The 12,567-nt window shown below is 44.3% G+C and overlaps 1 protein-coding gene across 4 annotated transcripts in view; it reads right to left on the reverse strand.

Annotated features, from left to right (window-relative positions):
- The window catches only part of LOC110485835 (rab11 family-interacting protein 4A), an 85,692-nt gene that overhangs the window by 31,363 nt on the left and 41,762 nt on the right, over positions 1-12,567 (reverse strand). The window contains exon 1 of one of the 4 annotated variants that reach the window (XM_090195912.1): positions 3,311-3,804. The exons of 2 other annotated variants lie outside the window; for them this stretch is intronic. In XM_090195912.1, the coding sequence (XP_090052038.1) occupies positions 3,311-3,391 (81 nt within the window). In that variant the 5' untranslated portion in view covers positions 3,392-3,804. Of the gene's footprint in view, positions 1-3,310; positions 3,805-12,567 lie in introns of those variants that run through there. One more of the 4 variants, XM_021557029.3, reaches the window with a different exon arrangement.

Genomic DNA, 12,567 nt, shown 5'->3' on the forward strand with positions numbered 1-12,567 from the left:
CATTCCTAGTAACCTAATCTGCTACCTGTTCCCTGAAGAGCCAGGGGGGTACAAACATGTGTTTGTGTCTCTGTGCCACACGGGCTGGACGGCCCTGTTTTTTCTTTCCTCAAGGCAGGACTAGGATTAGGCTGGGGTGTGAGATTTCAAGTTTTATACTGGGGAGTTTCAAGGGTTATGTTGAGTAGGGTATGTGTATGTGTGTGTGTTTTATTTTGTGTGTGTACTGTATGTGTGTGTGGGTGTGTGTGTGTGTGTGTGTGTGTGTGTGTGTGTGTGTGTGTGTGTGTGCGTGCGTGCGTGCGTGCGTGCGTGCATGCGTGTCAGATAGATATAAGGTATCCTTGGTATGGGTCGGTCATCCTGACTATCTGACAGAGTATTTCAGGAACGCATACTCTTGACAGATAAAGAGAGGGTGAGAGAGCCAATGTAGTCTGTGTAATATTCCCTAGTATCGGTATCAGTGCCCTAGGAGTCATATTACAGTGTCATCAACATGCTGACCATCCATTTGTCCTCATGGTGTTAAACCTGTTGACATTGAGCAACAAGTGTTGAGCAACTGGGCCCTGGTCATGTTCAAACAAACCAGTTAGAGGCAGTTGTTTCATATCAAAACAAAACCAACCCCAACTACCAGAATAAAGCCCTGATATAGACGCCATAATGGAGACAGGCCATATCAGGGTTCAGAAAAGCCGTGCTAAAAATGCCCTTGGAATGAGAGTGGAAAGTGATAGAGAGGTGCCATGTCTTTAATATAATATTACTTTGGTGCCATGAACTTTAGATAATAAAGTCCATTGTTTTTCTGTGGAGAGAGTGTGTTACCTTCTGTCAGTATTGGCTAGTTCTCCATACTATCCAGACTCTCCTCTACATCTAAGGGAAGTGTGGCTTACATCATGTAATAGTATTTAATAGGACAGCACTAACACACAGCAGGTATCACTGACCCATCCCCTCTCAGCTCCCTTCTATCAGCCTGGTAACACATTCAGCTCTCAGCCGTTAGAACGACCCCCACCAGTAGACACACTTACGGACACAAAAACGCATGCAAGCACACACACATACACACATGAACTGTTTAAAGTTCAAGAGGAATTATTGTTTTGAGTGGATTATAGACCATTCATCCTGGGTCAGTGTCTATAATGACCGTGACTATTATCTATACTGATCAAAAACATAAACGCAACATGCGACAATTTAAAAGATTTTACTGAGTTATAGTTCATATAAGGAAATCAGTCAATTTGAATACATTTATTTGACACTAATCTATGGATTTCACATGACTGGGAATAGAGATATGCATCTGTTGGTCACATATACCTTAAAAAAAGGTAGGGGCATGGATCAGAAAACCAGTCAGTATCTGGTGTGACCACCGTTTGTCTCATGCAGTTCGACACATCTCCTTTGTATAAAGTTGATCAGGCTGTTGATTGTGGCCTGTGGAATGTTGTCCCACTCCTCTTCAATGGCTGTGTAAAGTTGCTGGATGTGGGCAGGAACTGGAACATGCTGTCATACACGTCGATACAGAACACCCAAAAAATGCTCAATGGGTGACATGTCTGGTGAGTTTGCAGGCCATGGAAGAACTGGGACATTTTTACCTTCCAGGAATTGTTTACAGATCCTTGCGACATGGGGGCCGTGCATTATCATGCTGAAACATGAGGCGATGGCAGCGGATTAATGGCATGACAATGGGCCTCAGGATCTCGTCACGGTATCTTTGTGCATTCAAATTGCCATCGATTAAATGCAATTGTGCTTATTGTCTGTAGCTTATGCATACCCATACCATAACCCTACTGCCACCATGGGGCAATCTGTTCACAATGTTGACATCAGCAAACCGCTCGCCCACACGTGGTCTACGGTTGGACTTACTGCCAAATTCTCTAAAAACGACGTTGGAGGCGGCTTATGGTAGAGAACATTTAATTCTCTGGCAACAGCTCTGGTGGACATTCCTGCAGTCAGCATGCCAATTGCACGCTCCCTCAACTTGAGACATCTGTGGTATTGTGTTATGTGACAAAACTGCACATTTTAGAGTGGCCTTTTATTGTCCCCAGCACAAGGTGCACCTGTGTAATAATAATGCTGTTTAATCAGCTTCTTGATATGACACACCTGTCAGGTGGATGAATTATCTTGGCAAAGGAGAAATGCTCAGTAACAGGGAGGTAAACAAATTTGTTCACAACATTTGGGAGAAATAAGCTTTTTGTGCATATGGAACATTTCTGGGATATTTTATTTCAGCTCTTGAAACATGGGACCAACACTTTACAAGTTGCGTTTATATTTTTGTTTAGTGTAGTTATTCCCGCCCAGATCAAAATACAGTATTAGACAAGTAGATCTGGTTTGGACCAAAACAATATAGCTTAGGCCTATCAGCTATCAGAAGAAGAGGACACATCTCATTACATAATGTTTTGTTACAGAACATGAGCCGTCTTATTCAAACAGATACGGCTAGCCATGTCACATGTCGCTGTGAGAGAAAATAGCTATCTACCGTATGATAAACAGACACCTTTCCTCTTTTCTGTGGAACTGAGACCACAATTACAACATGTCGGTAATTATATTGACAAAGTCACAGGTACTGATCAAGGAAACTCAAACATTGTGAAACCCTATCATCCATTCCGACAACTTGAATGTAAGACTTCCTTTTTTGACACATTGTTGTGTGGGATAAACTTCTCCTTTCTCACTGAACCATAGGCTAAGTTACACAGCCGGAGTGTACAACATTAAGCCTCAGCCCATACTGTACACTTAAAAACTCTCTCTCTGTGTGTGTGTGTGTGTGTGTGTGTGTGTGTGTGTGTGTGTGGGTGTGTACAGCCGGTGGCTGGGTGCTGTCTCGGTTCACCCCTCCTCTGATTGTAATGGGATTAATTGAAATCTGGGTCTGGCTGGTCAGAGAGGGAGGCGAGAGATGAAGAGTGAATGGTGATTAATTGTATTTTGTTAAGAGAGATAGACGGTAGCCTACAGACTGTCAGTGGAAGAAAGAGCAAAATAAACTAATGTCTGAAAAAGACAGAGTGACAGAAAGAGAGTGAGAGAGAGAAAGGGTCATACGCAGACACACACACAAAACACACACTCTCCGTCACTCACACTGGAACAATGGACTTTGAGCTCTGGTGCTGAACTCTCCACACTCCCAGATCCCCCAACCTCTAACCTCCGCCCCAGATTCTTCTCTCTTATCCTTCTACCCCTCTGTCTCCCTACCCCCGTCCCGTAGCAAAGAGGCTCTGTCTCTTACCCCATCCATTATTTGAGGGGAGCCATGGTGGTCCCCCTGGCCCAACACTCCACCGGCCAAGCCCTCATCTGCAGAAGTCATCCAACTCGCCCCTCAAACCAAGGGCTAAGTCCTCTGCCTTTCTTCTTACACACACAGGTGAAGCCAGGTCAGTACAGAAAGTGGCAGGGGTTTAGATAGTCCAAATGGCAGTCTTTTGGATCAGTGTCGTCCAGAAAAAGAGGGAGAGAAAAGGAGGAGAGGAGAGAGTGCTCTTTCAGAGCCTCTAAAACTGTGCTGGCTGGCTTAGCTCCTCTGTGAGAGCACGACTCACACACACTGCAACTACCTCACTCTCTCACACACATGCAGATATGCAGCAACTCTCTCACACACACTCATTTGGTTGTTCGCTCTCCGGCTGGCTCACATTCACACAGAGGGAGCTCAGTTCTGGCAACAGTTGTTGAGATTAGGCCACTCCCCCCTCCTCCCTGGGTTGTTGCTGAGCAACTGGCTTCAGCTGAGCTGGCCCCGAGAGAGAGAGAGAGAGAGAGACAGAGAGAGAGACAGAGAGAGAGACAGAGAGAGACAGAGAGAGAGAGAGCCCTGCCCTGCTTCTCTTCCATAGAACAGAGCGGCTTTACGAGAGGGGGGAAGTGACATGCTATCTCCACTCAAACAGTCTCATCCAATGACACGGCACATTTATCTACAGGTTCAAAACCTGAAAAGTGGAGCGATGGAGTTCTGTGTGGGTTTTAGGATTTGAGAGTGTCAGGTGTCCCAATCAGGTGTATAAAAAGTTGTTTGCATATTTGAGCTTCTGTGTGGGTATATGAGAGAGAGAGAGAGAGCGAGAGAGAGAGAGGAAGAGTGAATGGCGAGAAATTGTATTTCAGACCGAGGGAGATAGACGGTAGGCTACAGACTGTCAGTGGAAGAGCAAAAGAAACTAAAGTCTAAAAAAGACAGAGTGACACACACACTCTCCGTCACTCACACACTCCACTGGAACAATGGACTTTAAGATCTGGTGATGAACTCTCCACCCCACCAACCTCCCCAGATCCCCCAACCCCTAAGAGAGGGGAAGGCTGAGGCTTCTCTCCTCCTTCCTTCCCTTCCTGATAGCCTGGGGCTCCCGAGTGGTGCAGCGGTCTAAGGCACTGCATCTCAATACTTGAGGCGTCCCTACAGATCCTGGTTCGATTCCAGGCTGTATCACAACCGGCAGTGATTGGGAGTCCCTTGGGTGGCGCACAATTGGCCTAGCGTTGTCTTGGTTTGGCCGGTTTAGGCCGTCATTGTAAACAATAATTTGTTCTTAACTGACTTGCCTAGTTAAATAAAGGTAATAAAATAAATTCATATTTGAGTATATTTAAGTCAACAACAGTGGATCCCAAAAGGCCAACACCACAACACAGCTACATCCTTAACACCTCCCTCTCGCATTATCACCTCCCCAATCTCCCCTATACCTCTCCTCCCCAGCTCCCCTCCTCTGTGTACTTCTTCCCCCACCTCCCCCTCTCCCTCTCCCAGGGCCCAGCAGCTTAATGTTAAACCCACACAGTCTGAGCCTGCTGAGCCCAACTGTCTCACAACATAATAAGTTGACTTTGGCAGGGGTAGTAGAAGGATAGAGTCAGGCTGTGTCCCAGGGGGGTAGAAGCTATTGGCCAGTCAGTTTTCACCATGATGCTCCAGTACTGTCCGCATCTGAGTTGATGGAAGCTTGGAGAACAGGCCGTGGCTCAGGTCCCTGATGATCTTCTTGGCTTTCCTGCAACACCTGGTGTTGTAGATGTCCTGGAGGGCAGACTGTGTGCACCCAATGGTGTGTTCAGCTGTGCGTACCACCCTCTGCAGTGCCTTGCGGTCAGCATGTGGAATTTGATGAATCAGAGTTATCATTTAGAGTGCGGTACACTTCGTAGGACTCTTTTACCTATACAGCAGCCTTTCTGTTGCAAAATTCAACCAAAGATAGCATCTCACTGTGGTAGCACTAGCACCTGTCTGTGGTAATGCTGTTGTCACTATGGTGTCTTGTGCATCTACCTGCCTGTTGTCATTACTGTGGTGTTAATGGAGGAAAGGAAAGGGAAGGGGGGTATCTAGTCAGTTGCACAACTGAATGCGATCAACCAAAATGTGTCTTCCTCTTTTAGCCCAACCAATCAGAGAGGTGTCTCCCATACAGGACAGTCGTAAACAAGGTACTCTCCTGTCAACCAAGCTGATCCCAAGGGCTGTTCACTCACAATACACCTTGTCCCGCTGTACTGTGCCAACCTAGTTTCTTTGTGACAATCTTGCTCCAAACAATGGTGACCGTGCCTGGTGTGCCAAGCCAAACCCTGCAGCATTTCAGGGTGGAGAACACTTCTCTTCTCTCTGTCTCCTCCTCTATTTATTTCTCCCTCTATCACCTCTTCTAGCTCTCACCTTCTTTCTCTCTCTTTTTGTTTCTCAGCTTACTCCATCTCTCACTCTCCCTCTACTTCTCAGCCTCTACCTCCCCCTTTCTTCCTGACATCCTCTCATCATATCTGCTTTTTTGCTCCCTTTGTCTTTTTGACTCAAGACTGTCTCCGGGGGTAACTGGCATATGTATCAGATCCTCACCTCACAGACACTTGATCACCAAGTGCTTGACATGCATATATAGAGAGAGTGGGAAGAGGGATGAAGGGAAGGGGTAAGAGAAGGAGGGATAGAGAGGGTAATCCAGGCCAGGGGACCCAAATGAAAGCTAATTACGTGGCAAGGAATGCTCCCCTCCCGGCTCTCTCTCTCTCTCTCTCTCTCTCTCTCTCTCTCTCTCTCTTGCTCACTTACAATCAAAGACTTTGGCTACAGGTCAACCAATTGGCCCACAGCTATTTGTTTATATGCAATTTGTTAGAGGGCTGGCCTTCTCCTTTCACATTCCATTCAGGTCTACCTGGGTGAGACTGGCGTATTGTATTTCAGTTGGCGACATGTAGTAATACTTTGAGGGTAATACTTTCAGATCCAGCATTAATGTGATTTCTTGATGTTATTCACAGAGAGAAGAGTAGAGTGATTAAACGAGTGGGTGGGTGTGAGAGAGAGAGAGAAATCTCTGTTGAAAGTCTGTTGAAAACATTTTACTGGAAAAGGCTCTTGGAAATGCTGAAACGATGCAAAACGACTTGAAAGAAAAAGCCAATATGACTGAGAGGAAAATAAAAGAGATTGAGGGGCAGTTATCTGCTGCAATGAGAAGAGATGAAAAATCCATCAAGGAGAAAGAGAAAGAGAGAGAGGGAGAGTGGGTGTGAGAGAGAGAGAGAGAGAGAGTGGGTGTGAGAGAGAGAGAGAGAGAGTGTGAGAGAGAGAGAGAGTGAGAGTGAGAGAGAGAGAGAGTGGGTGTGAGAGAGAGAGAGTGGGTGTGAGAGAGAGAGAGTGGGTGTGAGAGAAAGAGAGTGGGTGTGAGAGAGAGAGTGGGTGTGAGAGAGAGAGTGGGTGGGTGTGAGAGAGAGAGAGTGTGTGAGAGCGAGAGAGAGAGAGAGAGTGGGTGGGTGTGAGAGAGAGAGAGTGGGTGTGAGAGAGAGAGAGAGAGTGGGTGTGAGAGAGAGAGAGTGAGAGTGAGAGTGAGAGAGAGAGAGAGTGGGTGTGAGAGAGAGAGAGTGGGTGTGAGAGAGAGAGTGGGTGTGAGAGAGAGAGTGGGTGTGAGAGAGAGAGAGTGGGTGTGAGAGAGAGAGAGTGGGTGTGAGAGAGAGTGGGTGTGAGAGAGAGAGAGAGAGAGAGAGAGAGTGTGTGAGAGAGAGCGAGAGAGAGAGAGAGAGAGTGTGAGAGAGAGAGAGAGTGAGAGAGTGAGAGAGAGAGAGAGAGAGAGAGAGAGAGAGAGTTTTTTGAGTTTTTATAAAACCTTTATTTTTTACTCAAGTGTTAACATAAAAAGACACACTGCCTTTTCAGAAATGAAACAACATGTAATTCCTAAACAAAAATAAATACATAACATATACATTCAACTTATTTCAGCAGCAAAAAATAATTTCCCCTCCTCTACAAAACAAAGCGCTCCTTCGTAGGCCCACTTCTCCTCAAATAATAGGAGATCTTTTACAGCTGAAAAGAACTCAAAATCTACTTTTATTCTTGCTTTCACTAAACCTTTAAAAACACATCTTACATCCTGCCCATATCCCGTTTCTATCTTATGTTTCCTACTCAGAAAAATTGACATCTTAGCTTGTCCCAAAATAAAATTTAACATTTGACATTTTCTTTTCTGTTGTTTACTATATTGAAACCCCAAAATAAAAACAATGTTATTGAAAAACTCCCCTACAGCTTTAAACAAAGATTCCAGCATTTCCAATAGAGGTTTTATCCTCTCACACTCCATAAAACAGTGAAAAATGGTTTCTCTTATATTACAAAAAGGACATCCATCTCTAACATCTGAGTTAATAACAGATACAAAAGCATGAACTGCAATGATGCCATGTAAAACCCTCCATTGCATATCACCAGTACCCTTTTGTAACGGTGGTTTGTACAGTGCTCTCCATGCTGGCTTTACCTTGTCATCAATGCCCAATTTTACCCTCCATGGAGTATCTTTTCTATTTTTCAATTTATCTTTATTCAACACCTTGACACACCCCCTATACAATTCCTTCCCATTCACCTCATCCAAACCCACCTCCTCCAACCCTCTCAAATCCAGCAATAACGCCTTTCTTTCTGACTCTGGGATATTTGGTGTAATCCCTAGTTTTGGAAATGAGACGTCTTCATCTTGCACCTTCTCCTTGTGGCTACTAAGCATACCCCATTCTTCCGCTGACAGAGCCTTCCTACAGCTCCCTAGCATTTGTCCGACAATCCTTTCCGACCTCATCCCCAAATGTTCTGCCACCCGTCTTCCATCCATTAAGGCGGGCCCAGCCATGGCCATTAACTGTCTTAAGGTGATGATTTTCCCCTTCACCAGAATCTTGGAGAAATGTGGAACAGCTGCAGTTGTACAATCCAGTCTTGCCCCATACACCAGAGGTTCCTCCAACAGCCAATGCACTGACTCCGCTGAAGTTCTTCTGGACACCTTCATTACGCTCCACACTCTGAGAAGGCCTCTGTAAAACGGAGGTACTCCTTCCCTAGAAATCTGGCTACTATCAACCAGAAATATAGCCTTCTTTAAACCTAATCCTCCAACCCGCTGTAATATAAGACCTGTCACCCCTCTCCACACCACATTTTCCGGTCCATAAAGCAACCTTTGAATAAACTGAAACCGGAAAGCAGCAGCCCTACTAGCAAGATGTACAAGACCTTGTCCCCCCTCCTCTTTTGACAAATACAAAACACTTTGTGGAACCCAGTGATATTTATCCCAAAAGAAATCCACAATAATTGCCTGTATCTTAGCCAGAAGGCCAGATGGTGGTTCTAAAACTGACAACCGATGCCACAGTGCAGAGGCAATCACATTGTTAACTATAATAGTGCGCCCCCTATATGACATACGAGATAGTAACCAACGCCATCTCCTCATCCTCCCTTCCACCATTTCAACCACCCCACTCCAATTTTTTTCCATAGTCCCCTCATCTCCTAGGTACACTCCAAGATACTTAAAACCTCCCTTACACCATTCTAGCCCCCCTGGCAAAGCCATGATCCCTCCAGACCATTCTCCAATCTGTAAAGCACAACTCTTTTCCCAATTTACCTTTGCAGAGGATATTCCCCTAAAACGATCAACCATTAGACTCAAACTATCCACCTCCGCTTGATTTTTCACTAGCACAACTACATCATCAGCATAGGCTGAAAGACGAATAGGAGGAATATCCTCTGAAAGGCACACCCCTGCAATGCGACTTCTAATGCTATTTAGTAGTGGCTCTATAGCAATAGCATATAACATCCCAGACATAGAACATCCCTGCCTAATACCTCTACACACTTTAAAAGGAGCACTCAAACCACCGTTAACTTTCAATACACTTTCAATGTCACCATATATCACCTTTATCATGGCAATAAAACCAGAGCTGAACCCAAACGCCTCAAACGTTTGCCATAAATATTGATGTTCAACTCGGTCAAATGCCTTTTCCTGATCAATTGAAATTAGACCAGCATCCAACCCAATAGCCCTAGAGACGTCCAAAAAATCACGAATCAGAGAAATGTTATCCCCTATCTGCCTGCCAGGAACACAGTAGGACTGATCCATATGTATGATTTGCCCCATCACCTCCCTCAGCCTGTTGGACAAAGCCTTTGACAATATTTTATAATCAGTACACAATAAAGCCACCGGCCTCCAGTTCTTCACCTCCCTCAGGTCACCCTTTTTAGGCAGTAGGGTGAGGACAGCCCTTCTGCAGCTTATTGGTAGTAACCCTCCGGTTAAACTATCATTAGCTACTTCTAACCAATCCTCTCCCAACATAGCCCAAAAAGACTTAAAAAAGTCAACGGGAAGCCCATCAATGCCTGGTGCCCTTCCATTTTCCATGCCTTTTAATGCAGTGTATAAATCCTGCAAAGACAATGGTTGCTCAAGCTCAACCTGAGCTTCTGCAGGCACCTTTGGGAGCCCATCAAAGAACTGCTGTGTCACTGTTTTGTCCTCTTTGTACTCACACTTGTAGAGCTCAGCATAGAACTCTACTGCCCTCTTTCTAATTTCAATAGGGCTAGTGAGCTCTTGTCCAACAGCTGATTTGAGACAATGAATAATTTTTCTTTGTCCATTCTTTTTCTCTAAACCAAAGAAAAATTTGGATGAGGCATCCATTTCAGATATGCCCTGAAATTTACTTCTCACCAGTGCCCCCTGTGCTCTGATACCCAGCAGATCTGCCAATGCAGCTTTTCTCCTCTTGAGGGCCTGAGTATGGCCTCGATCTCCTGTGGTCTCAACCAACGTCATGAGTTCCACTATTTCAATCTCTAGGGCTTTCATTGATCTGGTGATATCCTTGGTGACATTCCTCGTGTATTGATTACAAAATTGTTGAATCTGGATTTTCCCTATATCCCACCATTGTTGAAGGGATACAAAACTGGCCTTTTGAGACCTCCACCTCTCCCAAAAAAAACTGAAACAATTCCTGAAGTGAGCATCACTCAATAAAGTTATATTAAAATGCCAGTATGCGCTTTTAGGTTTTACATCGTTAATGAACACCACCTCTGTTATTAAACAATGATCAGAAAATCCCACTGGAGTTATCACACTTGATTTACAGACCTGAGATTGATGCTCAAAAACATAAAACCTATCTAACCTGGCCATAGAGATGATGTTCTCTCTCACATGCGCCCAGGTGTACTGCCTTGTTCCTCCATGTTGACTCCGCCAAATATCACACAGTTCATTTGTTACAATAAGGCGTTTTAAAAACGTCCTTGAGGCTATATGAGGTTCTTGGTGATTTCTATCTAAATCACTAACTGTGCAGTTAAAATCCCCAGCAATAAACAAATAATCTTCTTTGTTACATTTCTCAATGGTATTTGATAATGTCTCTAAAAAACATACCCTCTCAACTGTCACCACTGGGGCATATACATTTATCAGACACATATTGATGTTTTCATACCTTGCTCTAACTTTTAATAACCTCCCCTCAACTACCTCTTCAACCTCATATGACAAAGGCAAAAACCCTTTTGAGAACAAGATAACCACACCCCCACTTTTTGAGTTTTTATGACTACACACCACTGTCCCCCCCCACTCCTGTTGCCACATAACTTCATTTTCCAAATTACTATGCGTTTCTTGTAGAAAAATTATGTCACTTCCCTTTCCCCTCATTAACTCATACACCATGGCTCTTTTTTTAACATCTCTTGCCCCATTTACGTTTAAAGAAGAGATCTTAAAACTGCTCATGGATAAGAAAAAAATACAGAGGAAGATACAGCCACCACATCTCTTTACAGAGTTAAAACTGCAACTGAACTCTTTCATTTTCTTTAGAATTTGCATCACTTATTACTCTCGTGACCACTTTTTTGAGTCTTGCAATTTCAGGGCTTTTCAAACCTCCCCCTGTAATTTTTGACATCAGAAACTTTGCTGATTCAATAAACAATTCACGTTCAGGGAAAAAATCAGTTACATTGTAATCCTGCATATATTTCTTCCCTTTTGTCAACTTCAGAAATTGACGTATCTTCTCGATCCCATACCTCCCTTCCACCCCATCTATCTCACTATATTGTTGTGACGCGTCAGATGACTCACTCTCGCTATCCTCCCCAGAAGAAAACCCCATCTCTACAACCTGTTCATCTTCACCTGATTTATCCATCTCTACCTTTCTCTTAGAATTAGACCCTTCACCACCCCTTAAATTCTTCCTTTTACTCCTCGGTATTTTGAAAACATCCGCTTCTTTTTCCGTTATTTCAATCTCCTCTTGACCTCCAATTTCATTTTCCAGCACCACCTCAGCGACGGCAGTCGCAATCTCACCTAGTGTTTCCCCTCCCTCTTTGTTCTGATCTACCACAATTGCCCCCGTATCCACAATGCCTTCCTCTCCTACTTTTCCAACCACATCTGCCCACCTTCTCTCTTCCCCTACACCTGTAGTATTTTCATCCCTTCGCTGTGGTACGTTAGTTGCACCCGCACTAAAGCTACTACCAGGCTCAGCGCGTTCATTCTCGGGACAATTACGCACCAAATGCCCCTCTCTTCCACATCCAAAACATTTCATTGATTCAGTAGATGCATAGAAGACATAATCAAATCCATCAATCTTAAAACTAAACGCTAAATTCAGTTCATCTCCTTCCTTTTTTAAAATCATATGCACTTGTCTCCTATGAGACACGACATGTTTCAACAACGGAGATTTGCATCCAAAAAGAACCTTCTTTATTGTAGATACAATTTGACCATGGCGAGATAACTCTCGCTCTAACACTTCATCTCTAACAAATGGTGGCACGTTAGAAAGCATAACTTTCTTCGCAGGATTCATAAGCGGAAATACCGGCGTCTGTTTCTCCCGCAACACAACACCCCTCTCAACTATCTTATTCACCTTTTCAATTGAATCTAAGAATATCACTACAGCGCTATTCATCCTTGAGGCTGATTTAATGCTATCATACCCAATGATAGCACCCACAGCCAAGCTACATTCTTCCACTGAACACCCAGCCGCAGCAGGAATTTTTACTCCATGCCTCCGACTAAGTTTTTCAAACTCTACACTTCCGCGAGTGGCCATTACAACCAGCCCCACCCGCTGGTTGTG

Source organism: Oncorhynchus mykiss, chromosome 13 (assembly GCF_057628025.1).
Source record: "Oncorhynchus mykiss isolate SJ-2025 chromosome 13, ASM5762802v1, whole genome shotgun sequence".
NCBI lineage: Eukaryota > Metazoa > Chordata > Actinopteri > Salmoniformes > Salmonidae > Oncorhynchus > Oncorhynchus mykiss.